The sequence below is a fragment of the Diadema antillarum genome, unplaced genomic scaffold (genome assembly GCF_040938485.1).
Source record: "Diadema antillarum isolate AM-2024a unplaced genomic scaffold, OU_Dant_1.0 seq00000429_RagTag, whole genome shotgun sequence".
Taxonomy (NCBI): Eukaryota; Metazoa; Echinodermata; class Echinoidea; order Diadematoida; family Diadematidae; genus Diadema; species Diadema antillarum.
Genome location: NW_027271410.1, coordinates 1 through 23,004, shown reverse-complemented (window position 1 = coordinate 23,004; position 23,004 = coordinate 1). Strand labels below are relative to the sequence as shown.

General features: G+C 39.8%; 1 protein-coding gene across 1 annotated transcript in view; it reads left to right on the top strand.

The window, feature by feature from the left end:
• The window catches only part of LOC139732501 (inositol 1,4,5-trisphosphate receptor-like), a gene marked incomplete at its 3' end in the record, with an annotated part of 116,967 nt that extends 94,600 nt beyond the window's left edge, over positions 1-22,367 (top strand). The window contains exons 8-15 of the mRNA XM_071643362.1: positions 536-682; positions 8,545-8,640; positions 9,289-9,449; positions 13,707-13,806; positions 19,092-19,252; positions 20,425-20,566; positions 21,004-21,156; positions 22,195-22,367. Coding sequence (XP_071499463.1) covers positions 536-682; positions 8,545-8,640; positions 9,289-9,449; positions 13,707-13,806; positions 19,092-19,252; positions 20,425-20,566; positions 21,004-21,156; positions 22,195-22,367 — 1,133 coding nt within the window. The remainder of the gene's footprint in view (positions 1-535; positions 683-8,544; positions 8,641-9,288; positions 9,450-13,706; positions 13,807-19,091; positions 19,253-20,424; positions 20,567-21,003; positions 21,157-22,194) is intronic.
• Between the last annotated feature and the right edge of the window lie 637 nt (positions 22,368-23,004).

Here is a 23,004-nt window from a genome sequence, read left to right as displayed (position 1 = left end):
ACAAGGTACAGATTTCCTGCGAGTAATCCTTCATATCGAACCATGGCTTTAGTGCCATATCCTATCAAAATGAACTGTTGAAAAGTTGATTCGTTTTTTAAATGGAAAAATTACAGCTATTTGCTACAGGATGCAACAGATTGCAGTTGATAATGTAGCTGTATGCAGTGTAATAGAAGCTCCAAAGCATTACAGCTAAGCTCTGTAAAGCCATGTCTTTAGATCATTCCTCTCTCATAGAATTTTTGGTACAATTTCCCATTATATGGTGATAAATGGCTTATATACAGTTAACTACTTGCAAATATTCCTTTAATACTTTACAAGGTGTTAAAAAGAATAAAACAGAGAAGATGGCTAACAAACCTATTCTTTATATCAATTTTTTTTTCATCTGTTCCAATGCCTTATTTTATGAAATTATCTGTGTTTGTAACAATTTGGGAATGAAATACCTGATGGCTATTAGTAACAAAAATGTACAGTATATCACATTTGTATTGTTTTTGCTATTCTGTTTTTGTTTCTTCTGTAGGGTGATGTAACAAGGTTATTTCACGCAGAACAGGAGAAGTTTTTGACGTGCGACGAGTACCGCAAGAAGAGTTACGTCTTTCTGCGAACCACTGGGAGGGCATCAGCTGCGGCCGCTACCAGCTCCAAGGCACTGTGGGAAGTTGAGGTAAAGTTTTCGCCATCTTTGATATGTTTCCATTTTTTTCATGTGATTCATTTTTTTTTTTACAAGATATGATAATCGGTGACAGATCACTGTTATCGTAAGCTGCTATACAGTGTATGCATACACATGAATTATGCAGGTATTGGTTTTATATTCAAATGGGGGGGGGGGGGATAAACTCAATCTGAGTGTTCCCTGCCCCCCATATCTTTCTGCTCTAGCTGAATCCACATTTGTGTGTCAGGGAGTCTTTCCCTTTAAAGCTAGGGTCAATGAGAGTTTTTAAAGCTGCCCTGAATGCATGGCTTGTTCTGTATGTCGGGCATTACCGACAATGAATTATTTTTTCAACTTGGCCACATCTCCGCCCAAGGGTGATTTTAGCTAGCAACACGTGCAACAGACTGTACGATGACGGATGACCTCATGACCCACAGTGCACCATCGTGGATGAAAATGCTATTTCAGGCATTTTGTCTTTAAAGGGATGATATAGTTTTGGTCGAGACCTAATTTCAGGTTTCTAACATTTTTTTTGTGAGATAATGAGAAACCTCTATGAAATATGAAAGAGCATGTAATTCTATGAGGAATTCAACGTTTATTAGATGAAAATTGGTTTTGAAATGGCTGAGATATCCAAAAAAGAGCGATTCTAATAAAGTGTGGGACCCTCACTTTATTACGATCGCTTTGTTTTACTTTGTTTTTGGATGTTTCAGTCATTCCAAACCCGATTTTCATCAAATAAGCTTTAAATTCCTCTTAAAATGGTATGTTCTGTACTATATAATAAGTGTTTTCTTGGTATCTCGCAAAAAGTTAAAAGCCCAATTCTCATCTCCACCAATACTGTACCATCCCTTTAATGCCCCAGGGCGAAAGGGATATGGGAGGGGTGGGTTGGTGGAAGTGCATGGGCTAGGACAGGAAAAATTCCGGGGGGGGGGGGGGAGGGGGGGGGGATGGGGGAGGTTTTCTTCAGACCATGAATTAAAATTTGCACAAAAGTATTTGCTGCACATTAACATGACATTGGAGTTGCAGTTTAATCATATCAGTCTCTCTTTGTGTGGATTTATTTAATGTGACCACTGTAGGGCCATCGAAGTGCTTATGAGCAAACTACTACAGGAAGAACAAGAGTTATCTCATTGTTAGCACTTTTAAACTTACTTGATTTTAATGGAAAGAGGGAGCAGCTCTCATCTGCAAACACCTGGAAGGTTTTGAAATGGAAAATATGTGGGAGACAGAACATATCTCAGCATTTACATTGGTGTGATGACATCTACAAAAGTGTAGCTGGTTTTTAAAAAAATATTTTTAGAGGAAATACCTTTTTAGGGTATTGTATACCAGGCAATTATTACCAGTTACATAGCCAGCAGCAGTATCTTGGTAGAGATGTCATAAGTAAATTGTGATATCAAACTGGTCTACTGCAGCTCATTAAATTATATACTGAAAATGAATACTGAATCAGGCCTCGAAATAGGATTTTGGAGGGGCAAGGCCATTTAGAAAAGGGCACTTTTTCCAAGACGCCAGGGCACTTAAGTCAGTCAGAGGGGCACCAAGGCCACATTGGAAAGGGCATGTTTGGTGTTTATGAAAAAAGAAAGAAGAAAAACAAACCGAGAAAAACAAACAAACAAACATACACACACACACACACACAAAGTGCAACACACAACAAAAACCTCTTCCCTACAGCTGTAACACATTCCCGATCTCCGCGTTTCTATCAGGTGAAACGACATTTTTTAAAACAGGAATAAAACAACAGTAGGTATTGATTGAAACTCAGGCCAGCCAGGCCAGGCTGCCATGAAACGTCAAAGCACATTCCGACAGCTGGCTGGCAAAACCACAAGGCAAAGGAATTTGCGCGCGTGTGTAGATTGCTATGATTAGTCTGTGACAGACAGTTCATGACCTCCAAGAATGCGCCAGTACGCGCTGTTTCTTCTGTTGATTGGTCTCTCTCTCTCCACCCCTCCCCATTCCCCAGTCTGGCACACCTTGGCATCGTGGGATTTTTCTTTTTTCTTGGTGAACTTCTACTGGAGTTCACTCTTTATCTGAATATGCGCTGCCTAGCTAGTACATACTCGCGGCCGCTGCGCTGCGGAGGCAGTCGGGATGGTAAAAGCCGGTCGGGCGTACATATACGTACACGTACACATGTCGTCTCGTATCTCGGAAAGATACTTTGAGTTTGAATCAGATATATCGGGACGCGAGTGAACTGAAGGTATGATATTTGAGATCAGGAAAGTTGTTCAAGCTTATTAAAGAGACTTTGAGAAAGGGCATATCATACGTCATAAATAATAACTTTCATTCTAAAAGGGCACCACGGCCCCAAGAAAAAGGGCACATTTTTTTTGGCAGTAACTTTGATCAAAAAACAAAAGGCATTGCGGCCAACGAGAGGGGCACCGACGGCCATGGCCGTCGGTGGCCGTCGGTTAATTCGAGGCCTGCTGAATGTTTAATAGTGAGAATATGTTGCATTTGATAAGCCACGTCATAATGGAGCACTGGGCTTGCACTCAACTGTATACCAAAAGAAACAGACAAACAAATGTCGAAATTCAAAGAAATTAAGGAAAAGAGCAAAACAACCAGAAAAATGAGAATGTGAAGAGGGAGTTTGTTTGGCTGGAAACGTGTGATCAGATGGAGAATTAACCCTACCTGAGGAAGCATGGATGGGACTATTGATACTGCGCTTTACTCTTGCAGTGGTAGAGAGCAAGTCTGGCCAGCTCATTTTTCAAGCTCCTAGCTTGAGGATGTAGAGAAAAATACAAGGAAACCCTCTCTTTAAAAAAATGATAACAAATATATTATACACCCATTGCCCTCTCTGTGTAAGATTTGGTCTGCTCTTGACTGGACATAGACTCTTGTTGATTTGACATCACATCATTGTTGATGTTTTTAAGGTGATTATTGAAGGCCATGTAACAAGGATGCAATGTCTCTTCGTGGAAGATTCAAATTATATCTTTTTAAATGTGTATCAAAAGCAGAGTATGTATTGTAATCATAGTTCTAGTAGCTTCAAGAACTGCATTATCTTTTGTTTGGAATAGACATGATATTCAATATTTATATAGCAACAACTGTGAGTGTGGTATGTAGGTGAAAGGGCAGCTTAGATGGAAATTTCACAGCAGAAATATGCTGGCAGGGCATGCAAAACCAGTAGCATAGGCCGTCTACGATATGATAAAATTTTAATGCATGAGAAGTTGCTAAAATTGTTTTTCCTTGAATATCAGTCCATGAGTGGTGGGGCCTTTACGAGTCGTTATTGTGTATAAACAGCTACATGTACAAGTAGTTTAATGGCACAGTGTTAGGAAAAACAATTGCAGTAAGAGCTATTACCTGGTATCGAAATGCATTATGAATGACAATGAGCATTACCAGCAAAAATCAATACTGGTGTTTGCTAAAAGTGATTTACACATCTGCATGTACTTCTTCATAATGAAATTATTTTGAGTGGTAACCTCAATATATTGCGATTATGTCCAGTGTATGTCCACAAAATCTGTATTCATCGATCTGGGCGAGATAGGTTGCCATCAATATAGCAAATGAATTTATTTTGGTCATTCAAAAGTATGTCATCAAATTGGCAGCTTTTAATTTGATATCTCCATTGCATCCTCTGCCCATGGCCTTGGCCGAGTTCTGAGCGTGTGCTCGACTGCTGTTGTGGACTCCTGTTCGATGGAGCTGTGTGTTTGTGTGTTTATGTGTTTGTGTTTGTGTGTGTGTGTGTGTGTGTGTGCGGGCGGTTGATGAGTCAAAAGTTAATTGACGTTGCGCAGCCCAAGGCACCAAACTGCGGAGTGTTATGCTCCATAATCACTGTTGAATCATAGCTTGTCTTGAGCAATTTAGATGCTTGTTTGTGTGTATTTGTATGCATTTGTCTTTGGTGAATTGGACTGACAGTTTTGACCTGTATCTTTAAACCTACTTGGTCTTCACTGCTCTATGACTGAGTAATACCATTGCAGACATATTGCTGTGTACAATGTTTATGGTACTTTGCAGTGGGGGATTTAGAGGGGAGTGCACCAGGCGCGCACCCCCTCTTTATTTTTTGTTAAACAAAAGAAATAAAAAGAAATAAGAAGCGCCTCCCCTTTATGGAATTCCTGGATCTGCCCCTGCTTTGTGAGGTTGTGGTGATGAAAGGGTTTATCAGAAGAATGATGCATAGTGCAGAACTTTGCGTTATCATCAGTAGGTACCAAGTGCTTAACCTTGATATTGTGAATTGGTCATGAGAAGAAATTCATTATATTTCCAAGTCACTTTTAAAACTTTTGGGATGTATACACGTACATCATATACCCATTTAGATGCTGAAAATGAAATGATTAATTTCTAATGTCATCAAGGTTAGCATTGTAATAAATTATTCCTTGTTATTAAAACAAAAAGGAAAAGAAAGAACAAAAATTTGTAGACAACATGCATAGTCTCCCATGATGAGAATTCATAAAATTTCTCTGTGTTGAGAGGATTATCCTATCATACTTGAGGCATTTTTAGAATGGAGATCGATGATACTTTTTGTCTTTGAAAATTTGATTTGATTTACCATTACAAGTAAGATCCTTTGTGTCTGTAAGGCAATATTTACCTTTTAGATTTACCTCTTAATGTGAAGAAAATTTTATGGTAAATGCTTTTAGAGAGGAAATATCTCCTCACAAAAGAGAATGCCAATCTCTAGCCACTGATCATTGCAAGGTGTATAAGAACCCTAGAGAAGATTTCATTTTCTACCATATCTTATTCCCCTGGCAATGTCTGCATATATCAAATACCTGGTTGGAACTTGATCGATTCCTCAAGGACATGTTGCTAATCACCTGCCCCAGGGTGGAAAAAAAAACCTTGTTAAGAAAAAATTCCCAAACTATAAACACAGAAGAGAGAATACCGCCATCTCCTTTTGATGACCCGTAGCTTGGAGCATAGTGATAGCATCTTTATTAGCATCAATATCTCCTTTGATAGAACTTCATTATACCCTCACTCAATGAGTATCATCTGCGCAGACCTCAAAATCACCTTCTTATCAAAGCAATGTCTTCTTTGCATACCGGCGGTATATTATATTCCATGTGAAATGACCCTATTGATTTTCTCTGCTGTTGCTAGATGCTACAGTCGTTCTGCATATATTCATATTTAGGCCAGTGGAGTAGAGAATATGGTTTCCAGGAAGAATCCTGTGATATGGCAATTTTAGATAATTTAATTTAAACATCATCTTTTCTCTGTGCCAGACAGCCAACTGTCTGGGAATATGTAAATTTTGTTATACCGTAGTTATAGGTAAACTCGGCCTAGCGGGTGAAGTCGGCCGAGTTTACCCATAACTACGGGAGTTATTTTTCAGACAGGTGTGTGTTCTTAGTAAATAAAGTAATAAATGAACAAATAAAAATAAAATTAATGAGATAATCTATGCATGTAGGTTTTTATAGATTAATAAGTTGATAAGTGATATATGTAAAGATATGTGAATAAAAGGTATATGTAGACAAATAAATGAATAAATAGATTAATGATGAAATATTAGTTGCAGAATGCAATTCATATTAGAACAGCATGTGCTGAACTGTAGACCAATTACCCCTTTCCTTTTTTTTTTACCTGCAAGAAGTCGAAATATTTCCTTTGTGTCCCTTTGTTGTATTATATGAATCAGACATTTCTCAGTTGTCAGGGACAGTTTCAGTACCTTGTGTAAATACATATTGCTTATATTGAAAAAAGTAATGTCTATAAGGCAAGAAATGATTTTCGTATAAAAATGTTACATCATTGCCTTTGTGGTGTGTGTGTTTGCCTGTGTATCAAAGTGGGTTGTCATTCATGTTTGGGTGAAATTGTGTGAATTTCTTTGCCTGGATTATATTTGATCTCTGTACCATCCTGCTCTGCAATCTAATCACCATAAAATACATGATTTATCTAGATTTATGCTGAATTCGATGAAATTTGCTGCTTTGATTGAGTGAGAGTTTGATACACTTTAAAATATGTAAAAGGAACCCTTTAAGCATTGGAAAAGGTTGAAGAGTATGGAAGTGAAAATGATACAAGGTTTCTGTTTGGTGACACAACACTGGATCACCCTCTGCTCCCAGCTCATGGAAATTATTGGTGAAAACATCCTTATTCTCAGGAAAAAAAATAAGATAGTCACAGATATGAGCTTGGCATTTGGCATCATTCCTTTTGTGGTTGCAGGCACTGGCTGATGTGGTTGGAAGTTTACTGTGATGTTAAAGACAAGCTAGTGGGAGTGTGTGATGTTAGAGGCTTTTGTTTTACACTTGATAATAATATTAATGTAGAATGATAAAGGTAACAATGTGTTGGGGGGGGGGGGGGAGGGATAGCCTGTCTCACATGATCATTCGAAGCGCTTAAACAAAATATGTGACTCGCAAGCTGAGCATCTTTTACCATTCTGTTGACCAGCAGACGGTGTTGGGAGATAAGACAAACTGTACAACTTGAGAATCGTGACTGCAAGCATGTGATTAGGACGCATCACGTTCGAAGAACACATTAAGATGAAACAAAGTAATTGATGAATGACTTGTCAAGGGTACATGTGAATGCAATGAAGTATCTGATAACTGCTACTGCAGCACTGATTTTGTGGAGTAGGTCACCAGATTATCTTAGAGCTGAGACAGACACTAATCAAGTTGCAAAATCTTTAAAAAGTTTTTTTTTTCTTTAAAGTGCATGGAGAGGCTTTTAGATTTTTATGCACAGTATATGCGAATTATGATGATCATTGTTTTGATAATGTAACCTTAAAAGACAAAGAAGGAAAATGCAGTGGATGATTGTGTGTCCCTACTACATCAGATATGGTTTGTAGAAAATTAAATAAAAAGAAACAAATAGGAAAGATGTACATGTATGAAAGAGGGGGAGCTTGAACTCTTCCTCATATCCTGATGTCAATGAAAATTTCTGCATGGAAGGTTTGTGATGTGCAACAGTTGTATACCTAGCAAATTGTGACTCAGACAGGCCCGTATATTGTGGAATGTGGAACAGGGGAAGTAAATGGAAAAGGCTGTCATGGTGTAAACCATTTTTTTCCTTTCATGAACCCCATGGAAAGTTATTCCAGGAAGAAGCCATTTCATCTCATCTAATTGGAATGGTTGAGAAAAAAGTCTAATGAGACAGGTAGCACAGATAGCATTGAAATATGAAGACAATCAATCATGTGATCAATTTGATATATTGAGCTATTCAATGAGGTCCTGTTTCATTCATCAGAAACATTTGATTAAACATACGTACTATATTGGGATGTCATCTTTTTTTAATCTCATACTCAAGTACTTTTCAAAGAACTCTCACTACCTGTATAGTATGAAGCATGTGGACAGTTTAATAGGACATTTGCTAGATATGATTTATATTTGTTTTTGTTTTTTTATTTCTTTCCATCTTCCTTTACCAAGTATGAATAAGCCTCTTGATCAGTAACCAAGGAAAGTTGAGATGACCAATTTCTGTAGCTGAAGCTCACAGTGTAAAAATTACCCAGATGTGGTTGTTACAATGTATGTCAGAGAATACTCTGTGTTTATGAATCACTGTAGGAATTCATTATTACCATTAAGACATACACATGTATCTGTCACATAAAAAGAATGATAAAGTTTATGTCTCACATACCTGTCATTTCAGAGTGGACAAGACAGTTTTCTTTTTCTATTGATATACAAGTAGAAACTTTATTCCAATATTTCTCATCTATTTGCCTACCTTGACCTGCCCAGGTCGTGCAACACGATCCCTGCAGAGGCGGAGCCGGTCATTGGAACAGCCTCTTTCGCTTCAAGCATCTTGCCACCGGACAGTACCTAGCAGCTGAGGTGAGATACTGTCCATGATCCACCCTCCCTCATGTTTTTCAGAGGAGTGTGGACAACCCTCCAAAGCATCTATCTACAGGATTCAGCATCATATTTTTATAACCTTACTCTTTAATAACCTTTACCATAAGATGCATTCTTACATCATAAATGCTGAGCTGTTACTACAACACGCAATAGTGTAAAAGTAGGTAATTTCAGAGCACACATTTTTCAGAGTATAGATTTTTAAGAGTATAGATTTTTAAGAGTAGAGATTTTTAAGAGTAGAGATTTTTCGGAGTGTAGATTTTTGAGCACATAGATTTTTCAGGGTGTGAATGAGCTTAATAGCATGGTGACTGGATGAAGTTCCTGGTTCACAGTATGAGCTTGAACGGTTATGTCAGAAATGGACTCCTTTCCAATAATCATCACATGACATCCATAAATGCAACAAATATTACAGCTGATATATATTCATGCAGGTTGACAACCAATCAGCAAAAAGCATTTTTAGCTGTTGAAATGGCAAATACAGTATTAAAGGGTTACGTTAATTTTGCAATAACTCACAGCTTTGCACGATAAAGCATGATCCAGAGATGTCACATGGCCAAACCCTAGGCCCTGAATCCTGTGACTTTGCCTTTGTCCGACCCTTCCCAGGCCGACAATGACCCGACCAAGGATCCCACACGTGAGAAGCTGCGCGGCCCGCATGGCGGGACCACTTACCACCTCGTGCCAATGCATCATGGGAATGACATTGCTTCCATCTTCGAGCTGGACCCGACCACTCTCCAACGGGGGGATTCATTGGTGCCACGGTAAGCAAGAAAATATGATCTGTGATGGTGATGGTAACAATAACAGTAGATATAGTAGTAGTAATACATTTAGTTGTAGTAGTAGTAGAAGTAGTGGTAGTGGTAGTGGTAGCAGTAGTAGAAGTAGAAGTAGTGGTAGTGGTATTAGTAGTAGTAGAAGTAGTGGTATTGGTAGTAGTAGTCGTAGTAGTGGTAGTGGTGATGGTAGTGGTAGTAGTTTTGGTAGTGGTTGTGGTAGTGGTAGTGGTTGTGATAGTGGTAGTGATGGTGGTAGTGGTGGTGGTAGTGGTAGTGATGGTGGTGGTATTAGTGGTGGTAGGGGTAGGTAGTGGTAGTGGGAGTGGTGGTGGTAGTTGTAGGGGTAGTGGAGGTGGAGTGGTAGTGGTAGGGATAGAGGTGGTGGTAGTGGTAGTGGTAGCATTGGTAGAAGTTGTAGGGATAGTGGTGGTGGTGGTAGTAGTAGTGGTAGTACATGGTAGTTATGATAATCATAATCATGATAGTGGTGATAATGATTGTGAAAATACAGTGTAGCAACAAATACAAGTGTATAGTAATGCTGCATTTACAAAATGGATATTGCAATCACACCATGGTGTCTCTTTACGCACATGCTATCCAAGAAAACATACTAGGCATTCAAATCAGAATTACAGTGTATATTGGGCACATCACAGAAACTAGTAATGAAAACAAAAGTCTGTATAAAGAGGCATTGATTTCAATTCACAGATTAAATGATCGAAAAATTGAGGGATTGGATGAATTCATGCTGAAAGATAGAAGAGAGGGGAAATGTTTGCCTTCACCTTGCTGTGAATGAATTAATGAATACTTTCTGTAGACAGGTATTACCCCTCTCAGTATCGTAATATTAACATGTGATTGACATCTATCCTATGCGATATTTCTGATGGGCTTAACGAGGAAGAGTGGTTTGCAGTAATGCCACTGGTCAGGTGTAACTGCAAACCTCTCTGCCTTCATTTGCATCACCATGCAAATCTTCAAAGGACATGAGACTGAATGAATGGAATCAGTTCCTTGCATTTATCACAGCTCATACCAGCAGCTTATCCATGAAAAGTTCACTCGCAGTCGTGGAAAGGGAGCTGATAGAATGTTAAATTTCACTTAAAAGAGGTGATTGAAAAAAAGTGTAATGAAGTTCGATACCGAGACAAAAGGTTATCAGAAACGAGTGAGGAGTCTGTTCCAGCGATATCAGTTTGCCAACGGGAAAGAGTAGGAGGGAATGTAGGCGTGACATAAATGGAATATTATCGCAAAGAAAAGAAGAAAAAGGAAAAAAAAGCTATCCACATTGACGTCAGCCAGCCATTGTAAAGTAGTAAAAGGCTTTGGTGGAGGCTGTGAGGCTACAGATGTACCTAGCAGATATAGCCTCAGAAAAAACACGCTGTCAATCACAGCAGAGGTAGTCCAAACACAGCGGGCGTAATGACTCTCCATGACCGTAGCTGTAATTTTTAAAGATCTGATGTCCGGTACAACAGCCAGACTTGGATTGGAAGGAAGGCTGCTTTGAAAATAAAAGTCATTATATCTTCTGCTTATGCAAATTAGTTATGACAGAAGTGCAATTCTCGTATAATATTCAAGTTTACTTCGATTAGTAGAGTAAGAATCAAACCAGCAGAGTGGAATAGATATGTTTTATCGCAATGCTTGATGTTGTAAGTTAAAGATATTGCATAATCTAAAGTTGTGCTATTTCTGAAGTGATATTTATAGATGCTGTTTATGCAAATTTATTGAAGGGATGGTTTCCTGACCTCACAAGGCTCTCACTGACCTCCTCATAAATCTCCACTAAAGATATTAATTTGTGGATATTTGATAAATTTGTGTGTGTGTGTGTGTGTGTGTGTGTGTGTGTTTGTGTGTTTTTTCTCTTTAAATACTCAATTGTTCAGTCACTCTTATTCTGTTTATTTCTCCCTTTGTACTCTGTATTCCCTTGGCAAATGTTCATGAGTCATACCCATGCAGTCATTGGTTACAGGAAATTATTCAATGCGGCAACTGTCTCACCAAGATCTTTTTTCATCCTAAATTAATCAAAATCTGCCACTGGTAGATCCATTCCTCCATATGCTTTCACACGAATCCCAGGTGTATACCACAGGGGTTGTTAAAGGAACTGTACAGTACTGGTTGAGGTAGGGATTCATGTTTTGAACATTCCTAAGTGAGATAATGAAAAACCTCTGAAATATGAAAGAGCATGTAATTCCAAGAAGGATTCAGTGTTTATTTGATGAAAATAATTGGTTTTCAAATGGCTGAGATATCAAAAAAAGTGATAATAATAAAAGGCGACAGGCCACACCTTTTATTAGGATCTCTTTATTTCACCTTGTTTTTGGATATCTCGGCCATTTCAAAACTGATTTCATCAAATAAACTTTTGATACCCCTTAGTATTTGCATGCTCTTTGACATCTCATAGAGTGGTTTCTGAATATCTCGCAAAACATTAAAAGCTAAATCCTCACCTCGACCAGAACTGTACACTCCCTTTAAATGCGAATCACACAAAACAGCAAAACAGGCTTCAGCGTGCCAATCGGGGAACGAGGCAATCCATCAGAACTTGTCTTGTGATGTTGATCAAGAGATAAAAGCATAAAAGAGATGAAGTCAGTCGGAAGCCTCCCCGTTGCTTTCCTTGGTACTGCATAAGACTTCACTAACCATCTACATCCTTTTGGCACTAAACATGGCTTTTAAGAGCTCACAAGACACCTTGAATGCTGCTATTGATGGGTTTGGCTTTCTGTCGGTGACGCAATGTCACGGCAATCGTCGTCTTGGATCGTCACGCGTGCTGTCCTGTGACTTCAATGTGACATGTTGTCACCTTCGCTAGATGTCTTATTTCCAACTTCCTCAGCTCACGGTGGTTCCAGTCGATATTCTAAGCCACCAGAATGAGAACCCAATAACTGACAAAATTTGGGCTGGGATGTTGTACCGGTATATTTTGTTTGCAGTACTATGTGGCCAAACAATAACAGAAATGAGATGGCATATCTATTTAGCTGGCTACATGTATCGAGCGATCAATCAATCAACCAATCAATCAATCAATCAATCAATCAATCAATCAATCAATCAATCAATCAATCAATCAATCAATCAATCAATCAATCAATCAATCAATCAATCAATCAATCAATCAATCAATCAATCAATCAATCAATCAATCAATCAATCAATGGATCAATCAATCAATCAATCAATCAATCAATCAGTCTATCTATCATATCTACAGTGTATGTATCAATCTATGTCTGTCTGTATTTCTGTGTAGGATTATATCACTCAGTTGATTTGAGGGTTTCTTTCCTCGCAGTTCATTCTAAAAATAAATACTCTTTGTCACAAGTAATGATTGATAAGGTGTTTATTAAGAGCATCTGATACTAGTAACCTCAAATAAATTAAAACAGTAATGGATTGATACTCTTCCTCTCAAATGTATTGCATGAAAACAAAATACAAGCCAACCATATCCAATCTCACTTGGTATTTCTAGGGCATTACGTCACGTTCAAAAAGATGCAAGCTTTCTTCAGGGCGCTACTGAGTTTGCTACAATGTTCCTTTTCATTGAGTGGAGATGAGACACTCATTGGAGTATACTTGTACTTCTACTTTCGATTATGCTTTAAACAGGGAGTGATCATTGTTGAACCTAATCAGAAGAATGCTTACATGTTCAGAGAAAATCAGCTAGTAGTAGTTCTGTGTATGATGTATATGTACATTGTATGATAGTATGTGATAGAGTTTGATGATTGTGACAGTGAATTACATGGTGGTAAAATCTGACTTCAAACACTGTATCTGCTAGCATGTGTTTAGTTGATAGATTCCCAATAAATTAGTGGTGTTTATTGAAAGATCATTGCAATAGGCCAGTTTATTAAAGACTGCAGATTTGTAGATTTTAATTCCCCCAAGGACTTTTCCCCAAGCCTTTCAATCCACCTGTACATACTCAATGTACTTCAATACTTGGAGTGCTCTCTTCATACTGTAGTTGGTGCTATGTCAGGTAAGTCACATGAAAGCCTTGGCTAGCTTTCTGGTAAACAAGAGCAGCTGTTATTTTGAAGGTATGCATAAAATTTAGATAATTGAGTAAACAGACCACTGTCTGTTGTGATTAGTTTGAGTTATGCAGTTTGCATGTATACACTGTACTTTCCATTGTTTTCCACCTGGCAGGAATTCCTACGTGCGCCTGCGCCACCTGTGCACCAACACCTGGGTCCATAGCACGGGGATTCCCCTGGATAAAGGGGAGGAGAAGCCAGTCATGCTGAAGGTATGCACATCATTGATTTCCTGTACTTCATTAGCATCAGTACAACCTACATGCTTGTTTTTGTTTTTGTTTTGTTTTGTTTTTGTTTTTGTTTTTTTTTGGGGGGGGGGAGGGGGAGGGGGAGGGAGAAGGTGGTACCCAATTCAAAAGTGTAATCTCTGTCTTTGGGTGGGTTCGAGCGCTCTAAAGCGAACCAAAGTGAACTGAACCAAAGCGTACCGTACCGAACTGTGCCAGATTTGAAGCTTTCGAGCACTCTGTCGAGAAAGTGTACCTCACGAGTTATTTTTAGAAAAGGTCACACATTTTTTAGGAAGAATGTCATCCACCTGGCGCATGAACCACTTACAGCTGTCCCAAACAAAGAGAATGATGTTTTTGCATTGTGACATATGCGCATGATACGCGCACGCTTTACAGCGAACTTTTGGTACGCTTTTGGTATGCTTTTGGAGCACATTGGGAAGTGGTCCATTTTTGGCTCGGTACAGTACGGTACGGTACATTTTAGGAGCGTTCGAGCGCTCCTCTGGCGCGGGTACGGTCCGGTACAGTTCGCTTTAGGAGAGCGCTCAAATGCACCCATAGATACCTGCCGTAGAAACCTCGTCATCACTATTGCATCTTTATTCATGATCTTCCCCGCTGCATGCTCTAAGGATTAGAACCAGCGCTGGATGTCGGACAAAATCTCAGTGGTCTACCTAGTGGATAAGATGCTTGTCTGTTGATTATTAGGAGGTTGTAGGTTCAAATCCTGCCTGAGTATGTATGCCTATGATTTTTTTTTCCATGGCTTCTACTAAAACACTGATTACTTTGCTGCATGTTTGTGTCCATGTAGGTCAATTTGTCAGTCAGTTGCAATAGAAATAACTCAACACAAGAATTTTGTCAATTTGAATCAGCTCACTTGTCCAGTATTATTGTCCGTATGTGCATGGTGATCGGTATTAGTTGTGAAACTCAGGCATTGATTTGGCCGTGTTTGACTCATTCCTCTACTGAGATGGTACTGCATAAGCTAATCTCTCCTGGTTCAGATTTTGGTAATGTTTTTCTCCGTAAATTACCACAGAGTCACCTCTCAACAATTTATAGAAATTGCGAAACGCAGCAGCTGGCAACATTACACTCATGCGTAAGGATGACGCATAATTCAACGAAAGGAAATATAAATCATATCACTCTGGAATTCAAAGTATTGTGTGTATGTCAGTTTATAGATATTGTCTTACAGGAAGTAGGAAGACAGCTGCATGTTATTTAAAAGTGTCATGCTTTTATCGTTTATGTATAAATAGTTGAAACCTTTCGAAGGCAAGTTTCCTGGTTGTTGGGGATAAACTCCATTTGCATCAAATTGAAATGTGTTAATAAACTGGTCTATTGCATGTGTAAATGCCAGCTCGCATGATGTACTTCACTTCCGCTGTAGGAGGTGAATGTTCATAGTACCATCACCAAGATGTAAAACAAGCATACGGACCAACCGAAGGCTGAGTTCATTTCCTTTGTGATGTGAGTTGTCATTCTCAGCTGCGTGGAGACCAGTTTTCACAGCCCATGCAGCCCCTCCCCCCCCCCCATGATTTGCAAATAAAAGATTGTTGTATGCTAAACCTATCATCTATCCATTCAATATTGATGCAACATTGGATGTGCTTGGTGTTGGTGCTTGCCATATCTCTTCGATCTCGATAATTATTCTATTTTGATGTGGGAAGCAAAAGTGACCCCCTTTTCGGCAGACCCTTTACGAGTGAATCCATCACAAAATTTAGTAGTCTGGCCCCCAGCAATGTGCAGTCTTCAATCTTCCTGTAGTGGCTAGTCTTCAACATCACACAAGAGTGGCACCATCGACAAAATTTGAGCCATCTTATCAGCCGGTGACACGGCTGATAACTTCATTAAAAGCCAAAGTAATGTATCTCTCCGAAATCTGGGGGAAATAACCCACGACTCCGTGCTCGTAATTGAAGCGGGCACCCCCGCGGCATCGTGAAAGAGCCGTAATGTGTCACACTCCCGGCGACCGACCGTATCTCCAGCCATCTCCATGCATGGGATTCGAGCTATCAGATTTTTAGCTCGTTAGCCCACCCCTGTCTCTGAGAGGGAATTCCACGGTACCCGTCAGACCCAAAGATTGATAAATAGATAGATAGTTAAAGAGAGAGTTTGAGTATGCGAGACAGAAGGAAGGAGAGAGAGAGAAAAAAAGAGAAATATGGAGAGAAGAAGAGTAAGAGGAAAATATGATGGTCTTAAAATAACCTTCCTGGTTGAAGCCCGACCCTGATCTCCTGGGGAAATTTGCGTCTCTTTTGATGGATCAATTTTCAAAGTGTCAATGGTCTTGCCCCTGACTGACTGCTGATTCCAAGACGTGTTTTACTTGACCGTGTCCCCAAAAATGCTACAGCGGTGACTGAAAATGCCCGTTGGCACTGATCACAGATGAAAGGATTGCGGATGGGGGGAGGGGGAGGGGAAGGAGGGGGGGGGGGCTCAGGCGATGAAAGTGAGAGAGTTCAGAAACATCTACAAAATGAACCACGGAAAGATACAATATAGGCCTACTAGTTCCATTCTTAATATGACTTGAAAATATCACTCACAAACTTCAATCAAACTTGGGGTGTTGATTTATAGAAAGGACTACCTCAGGACTATCTCCTGTAGGTTGCTCTTCGTGTGCTTTAATATGTGTGTCATTTTTGTGACTCAAACAAAATTAATTCTATGCATGAGGGCTTGTTGAAATTCTAAAGGCGCAGTATCTGCCTGAAATATTTTTGTGCAAATGAGTGTCATCACATAATATGTTGATGTATTCATGTACACCGTATTTGTGGCCAAAATGTTGATACAAGCGTTAATAGCATCTTACCCATCTAAAAACAAAATGAAACAAAACAATACAAACCAACAACAACAAAGCAAAACAAAACAGACAAAGATGTTGGTACAGTTTCAGGAGTCCCAGATTTGATACATATAAAAAAATCAGTGGGTTTAGAGCGTCAGTCTAATCTAGTATACACAGATGTAAGATGCATGTAGTCCTTACTATGATATGTAGGTGTTGGCTTAGTCATGCTTTGAATAGGCATAGGATTTTTTTGTTTTGTTTTATTATTGTGTCTGTATGTGCCGAGTAATTAATGAGCTTATTATTATTTTATGAATGTGCTGTACCCATCAATATCTCATTCATTGATGTGCAAGAATTATAAACTTCCTTGTGCCATCTATGACCTTTGAAGGAGAGGTCAATTGTTTTTCAGGCTAGCTGTCGGGGAAGATTCAGGTTTTCAACATGAATCAGCCTGAGTCCTGCGAATGTGCCATCCGAATCATACATGGTTTAGCTAGTTTTGGAGGACTGGTGTTCCTTGTCATGTGTCAAAACACAAATTATGTTGTGAGAGCGACTGAAAAAACTTCAACTCAGAGTGGGTAATCCCAGTTGATGCAAATCCTACTTGTCTGGTGAATTCCAGGAACCCATTTCATGGAGAGGTATGCAATTTTTCACTACATTAAGTATGTTCATAATGGAGGCAAATGGAGCATAAAGCATTCAACAAATCTTCTAGTTTTCATCTGGGACTAATCTTAATGATCGCTAATCATTGAAATTTACAACTTCAGATTTTTCAGTGTGAACCCAGCAATTCATTGCTGTTGTTGCAGCGACAACTTATACGCACTACCAACTGATTTGTAGTCTGACAGCTGTCATGCTGCAATTTGTAGTTTCATTTTGTAATCGTTGAAAGTTTAGTAATTTGTCATGAAGAGTTCTATGAAATGGTACTCAGGATGTCGGATCACCCATTCATCAGGTACTGGGTGACACCATTTTCATGCGATTGCCATCCAGCGAGTTCTGGAAATTGTTTTTCAAGGCAACCTCTTCCATGTGGTGACAGATAACTGGGTTATATTTGGCAGATCCTTGGTGACAATCCTTCTTCTGTGTTTTTTTTTGTGCAGCTTTTTACCTCCATGGCCCGGTGCTTTCAGTGAAAGATTCCTTTTCCGCCTGCAGCTGCACTGTTTCGTCGTCAGAGGAAATGCAAAGATTTTGTCCATGTTTTAACCTTCAGTATTTATTCAGTAAATAAGGCAATTTGATTTGTTCAAACCAATATGTATATCATATCAGTGCTTTAGCATAAATATTCTTTGATCATCCTTGATTTATATTGTCTATTGTCGTCTTTCATAAATGAAGTTTTGTCCTTGGTTTACAAACTGTTGCTGAATGAGAAAATTTACTCTGGAGATATTTCTGCTGAGCACCTATAAGGAGGCTGTGTAATCCACCTGTACACATTAATTCCAATTATTTACTATGAAGTACTGGTGTAGGTTTGCATCAATTATTTGTTATTACATTGAGGAAACCTTTGGCAAGCTCCATGGTTGTCATGAACAGTCTTTATGTGAGAAGGTTGTAAGTTATATTTGAATGTTTCCCTCCTCCCACTTGACATCATTATGACTTTGTAATCAATCCAGCCCTTTTTTGGAGGCATTCCCAAGTCAATAACTAAATCAATATGAGTTTCTCAGTTCCTCTTTGAATATTGTAAGTGCTGTGGAACCTGTTGATTCATTGTCACATGATAAAGCATCCTGAGGGTCACTAACACTTGCATTACAGTGACCTTACAAGTGTGTACACCATGGGTAAAGTGTTTTACGCTGTAAATGAAGTGCTCATGTCATCTTGGGAATGATATCGGGCTTCAGGTGTAGTTAAATATTTTGCAGCATAAGTAGGGCAATGAAGAAGACATACACATGTGTAAGCTCATATTGCTGAAACTTCATAGACTACACTCCTCGACACAGTGTATGTAAGGGAGAAATAAAGGCAAATGAAAGTGTGCCGTACGTATTCAAAGAAAGAGAAGACTGACACTAATGTACAAGTATGTACACCATTACGTTATTGAAGTTTATCAAACAACAAAGGAATACATTGAAGGATATAGCAATACATTGAAGGATATAGCAACACAATGGCAATAGTATCATTACAGTTGTTATGGCTGCTGTGTAAAAGAGTGCAGGATGAAATTTGACAAGTGCTCTAGAGGATAATTTCAGTGGCTGTGCCATAGGGAGAGTTTAAAGTGATGTTTCTTGAACAGACAATAGGGGCATAACAGAATGAAGTTATTCATTAATATGGAGTACATGATGCTTGAATGTGTTCTCCTGTGTGTGAGGCTTGTTACTGACTATCTACTCTTCCACCATACCAGGTTGGCACAGCCCAGATACGGGAAGACAAGGAGGCCTTCGCCATCATCCCCGTCCCGCCGGCTGAGGTGCGCGACCTCGACTTCGCCAATGACGCCAACAAGGTGCTCTCCACCATCTCAGCCAAGCTGGAGAAGGGCGCCATCACACAGAACGAGAGAAGGTGAGAAGACATGAGTGCAAAGCTTTCAAAAGTGACGTTCTGTTGGTCAAAGATGGCCATTGAGCCACTTTCCTCTATCAGACTGTACATGTAGGTGGTGGTTTTACTCTGCCCAAAATGATGCAATGATTTTGAGTGTGCTGAAAACTATTGCACCATTTTCCATTGTGACACCAAAAATCATGTGAAAGAGCATTAGTCATATTGCAATCCAAACAATGATTACTATCTTAGCAAGTTTTTTTTTTCTTTTCTTTTTTCATCTGAGCATGTTATCTAGGGAGTGGAACAGAGCCCTTTGTTGGGGAGGCTTTGCTCCAGTAGAGATAGGTTCCTTCTCATGTCTGCTCATGAATTGGACAGTATATTTAAACACAGTGCACTATGCAGTGGCTGATTGACTTTAATAGTGGAGATAACAGTAATTTGCCCCCCCTACCTTTCAAGAACCATGTTTAAAGGGGATGGCTAGTAACCGATCAGAGGGAATCAGTGGGAATGCTGAGGGATGATTGTTCCAATCCTTGTGGGATTTATTTAAGAGTACATTATATATCTACTGTTGTGTGAAAATTATTTACTTCAGAACGGTCTCATATTCAAGTAATGTGCAGATTAATGCCCCGTCACTGACCAGGGACGCTTACCTGGAAACATTAAACTGCACATTACTTGAATATGAGACCATTCTGAAGCAAATAATTTTCACACAAGAATAGATATATAGTGTACTCTTAAATGAATCCCACAAGGATTGGAACAATCATCCTCCAGCATTCCCACTGATTCCCACTGATTCCCACTGATCAGTTACTAGCCATCCCCTTTAAGTGAACTTATCACAGGATACACCTGTATGTGCTGTATCAGGTCATGATATTCCCCTGGCACTTGGTAGAAAACAAATCATGTCAAAATGACAAATGCATTCTCTGCGTTCTGCAAGATATTAGATGGCAGAAGGAACCAATCAATCAAGACTTCTTACGTGAATTCTCTGTGTAATCTATGATTACTAATTTCTTATGTCACTGTGTAATTTTGATTGAGTTTTTCTGATGCGTTGATAATGCTCCAGATAATTGATGCATTCAGTTGGAAGAGTTGAGAAATGCAAGAAAACGTGCCATAGAATTTAAAGAGGATGGAATACTACTCTGTGTCTCCCACAGGACAGTGACGCAGCTGCTGACTGATCTAGTGTACTTTGTGGCCTTACAAGAGAACAACGGGGGAGACGCCCTCTCTGTGATCATCACCAATCCAGACCGAGACAAACAAAAACTGATGAGGGAGCAGGACATCCTCAAGCAGGTATGGGACTAAGGGATTGGCTGAATTCATTTTAGTGATGTGTCTCTTTGGTTTGTATTGTATACATATATGTATTATATTAGCTGATAAGACATTCAAAAGCAAAAAGTAGGAAAATGGTATTCATGGTATGTAATCTTCCCTACATATTGTGCAACGGATCAATAGTTTGTCAAGCATCCTGTTCAGATTTAGGAGGCATTTAAACTGCTTGTAAGAGCACAAGTTACCTCATTAGTGAATTCAATGATATGATTTGATCTTTGAGCTCACTATTCATTTCTACTGGAGTAGATCTGTTTCAGCGATTTTAACCACCTATAACTGAGATTCACAAAAGGATATGATAACCATTGTTGACCACCATTCCTACCACCCTTACCCCCTTCTCCCACCCAATTTCCCTCTCCCCTGGACCTTAATCCTCCACTGCACAGATCTTCAAGATCCTGCGGGCACCCTTCAAGGGGGAGCACGCCATGCTGAAATACGAGGAGCTAGCCGACCCCAGGCACGCCCCCTACCGACACATCTGCCGGCTGTGCTACAGGATCCTGAGGTTGTCCCAGCAGGCATACAGGAAAAACCAGGCAAGTGGAAAAATGGTGCTGGTCTTGGGAGAGTTACTGTACCAAATAATTCTTTAGCTGATTTCACATGCTCAAAAATCATCTCGTGAAGGGTTTCATGGAATACAAACAGAGCAAAGCTACTTGTACATAGGAAAGAGCAGTAGAATTATAGAGCTCTTGAGAAGTGTGTCGAGTGTTTTGGTTACTATTAAAGAGCCGGTAGTTTTGGGATTCAAGGGTGGCCTGATTCATTTGCAGCCCACTAGGGTACATTCAAAAACCTCAGATAGTATTACTGTCAGCAGGTATGTGTATCGAAATGTACGCTCATCGGTAACGGTGAACCCCAGTCAAGATTCTTTGGCCATGTGTTGACTTACACAGAGATCAGTGATGAAGCTATACACAGTTTGTTACAGGGATTCTCAAATACATCTGAGCCGGACAGCCCTCCCACTCGATAGTATGCTCACGCTACTGGGTCTGTAAAGCACATACAATTTTGTACATTGGTACAGGCACACCAGACGGAATTGGAAGCAACACCAAATTGTATTCATATCCATCAATACAAGAGAAAATGATACATATGGATGCAGAGAAAGCAAAGTTCGAGTATGGCTAGGACATCAGTGAGATGTGTGTGATAAGTTTTGTCATGTAAGCAGTTGTTGAAGAGGTTTGATGGATTGAATGACACAGAATGATTTCCCATTCTGTGTACATGTAATCTATAGTTTGTTCTTACCAACACAGACATGTATAGAACTGTAAAAATCTTATCGTGTTACACTTTATCTCATCAGGATTGTTGAGGACAGCTTAGATTACCTTAAACTTGCAGAAAATATCCTTTTCTTTGAAATCCTATTAATTTTGTTTGTAAGAAATCACTGAAACAAAACCAAAGGAAGACCCAATTCAACTCATCTTTCTTACAGAAAGCTTTGGAGTGCTACTTTTCCTATACTTTGTTTATTTTCACAAAGGAAGGGTACTCCGCTTCACCTACATGTATTAAAAAAATTATTGTTTTTGTTTTTAATATTGTGACAGGAGTACATTGCAAAGCATTTCAGCTTCATGCAGGAGCAGATCGGCTATGATGTGCTAGCGGAGGATACCATCACCGCACTCCTCCACAACAACCGCAAGCTGCTTGAGAAGCACATCACGGCCGCCGAGATCGAGACGTTCGTCAACTTGGTTCGCAAGAACAAGGAGTGCAGGTGGGATATCCTGTCCACACCCTGCCCCACCCTCCCCTCTCTCTTTATCCTCTACACATCATCTCTCCCATCTACCCTCCCCTTCCCCCTTCCCTTCTTCCTCTATCTCCTCTCCCTTTCTCTTTATCTCTCACCTCCTCTCTCCCCTCCCTTCTTCTCTTTTCCCCCTTTCCCTCTTTCCCCCCTTTCCCTCTTTCCCCTCTTTTCTGTCTCTATTTCCCATCCCTCTTTTTCTCTCTCCATTTACCCCTTCACCTCCCTCTCCTCTTCTTTTCTCATTCTCTCTATCCTCCCTCTCTCTCTGCTTTCCCCTTCCCATTTTTTTCTCGGTCTACTCCTATTCCCCTTCCTCCTTTTCTCTCTCCTCATTCCCCTCCTCCTCCCTCTTTCCTCCCCTTCTCTCTCTCCACGTTCTCCTCTTCCCCTTTAATCTTTCTCTCCCCCTCCTGTCCCGTCCCCTTCCCCTCTCTTCTCCCTTTCTCTCTTCACTCCCCTCTATCTCCCCCTCCCCTTCACATCCCTCTCCTCTCCCCCCTCTCTCCCCATCTACCCCCTACCCTTAACCCTAAAAGGGGCGGGGGGCAGAATCCGCCCCCCTCCTCGACGTTTCGCGCTATAATTCTGTAACGCGAGAAGG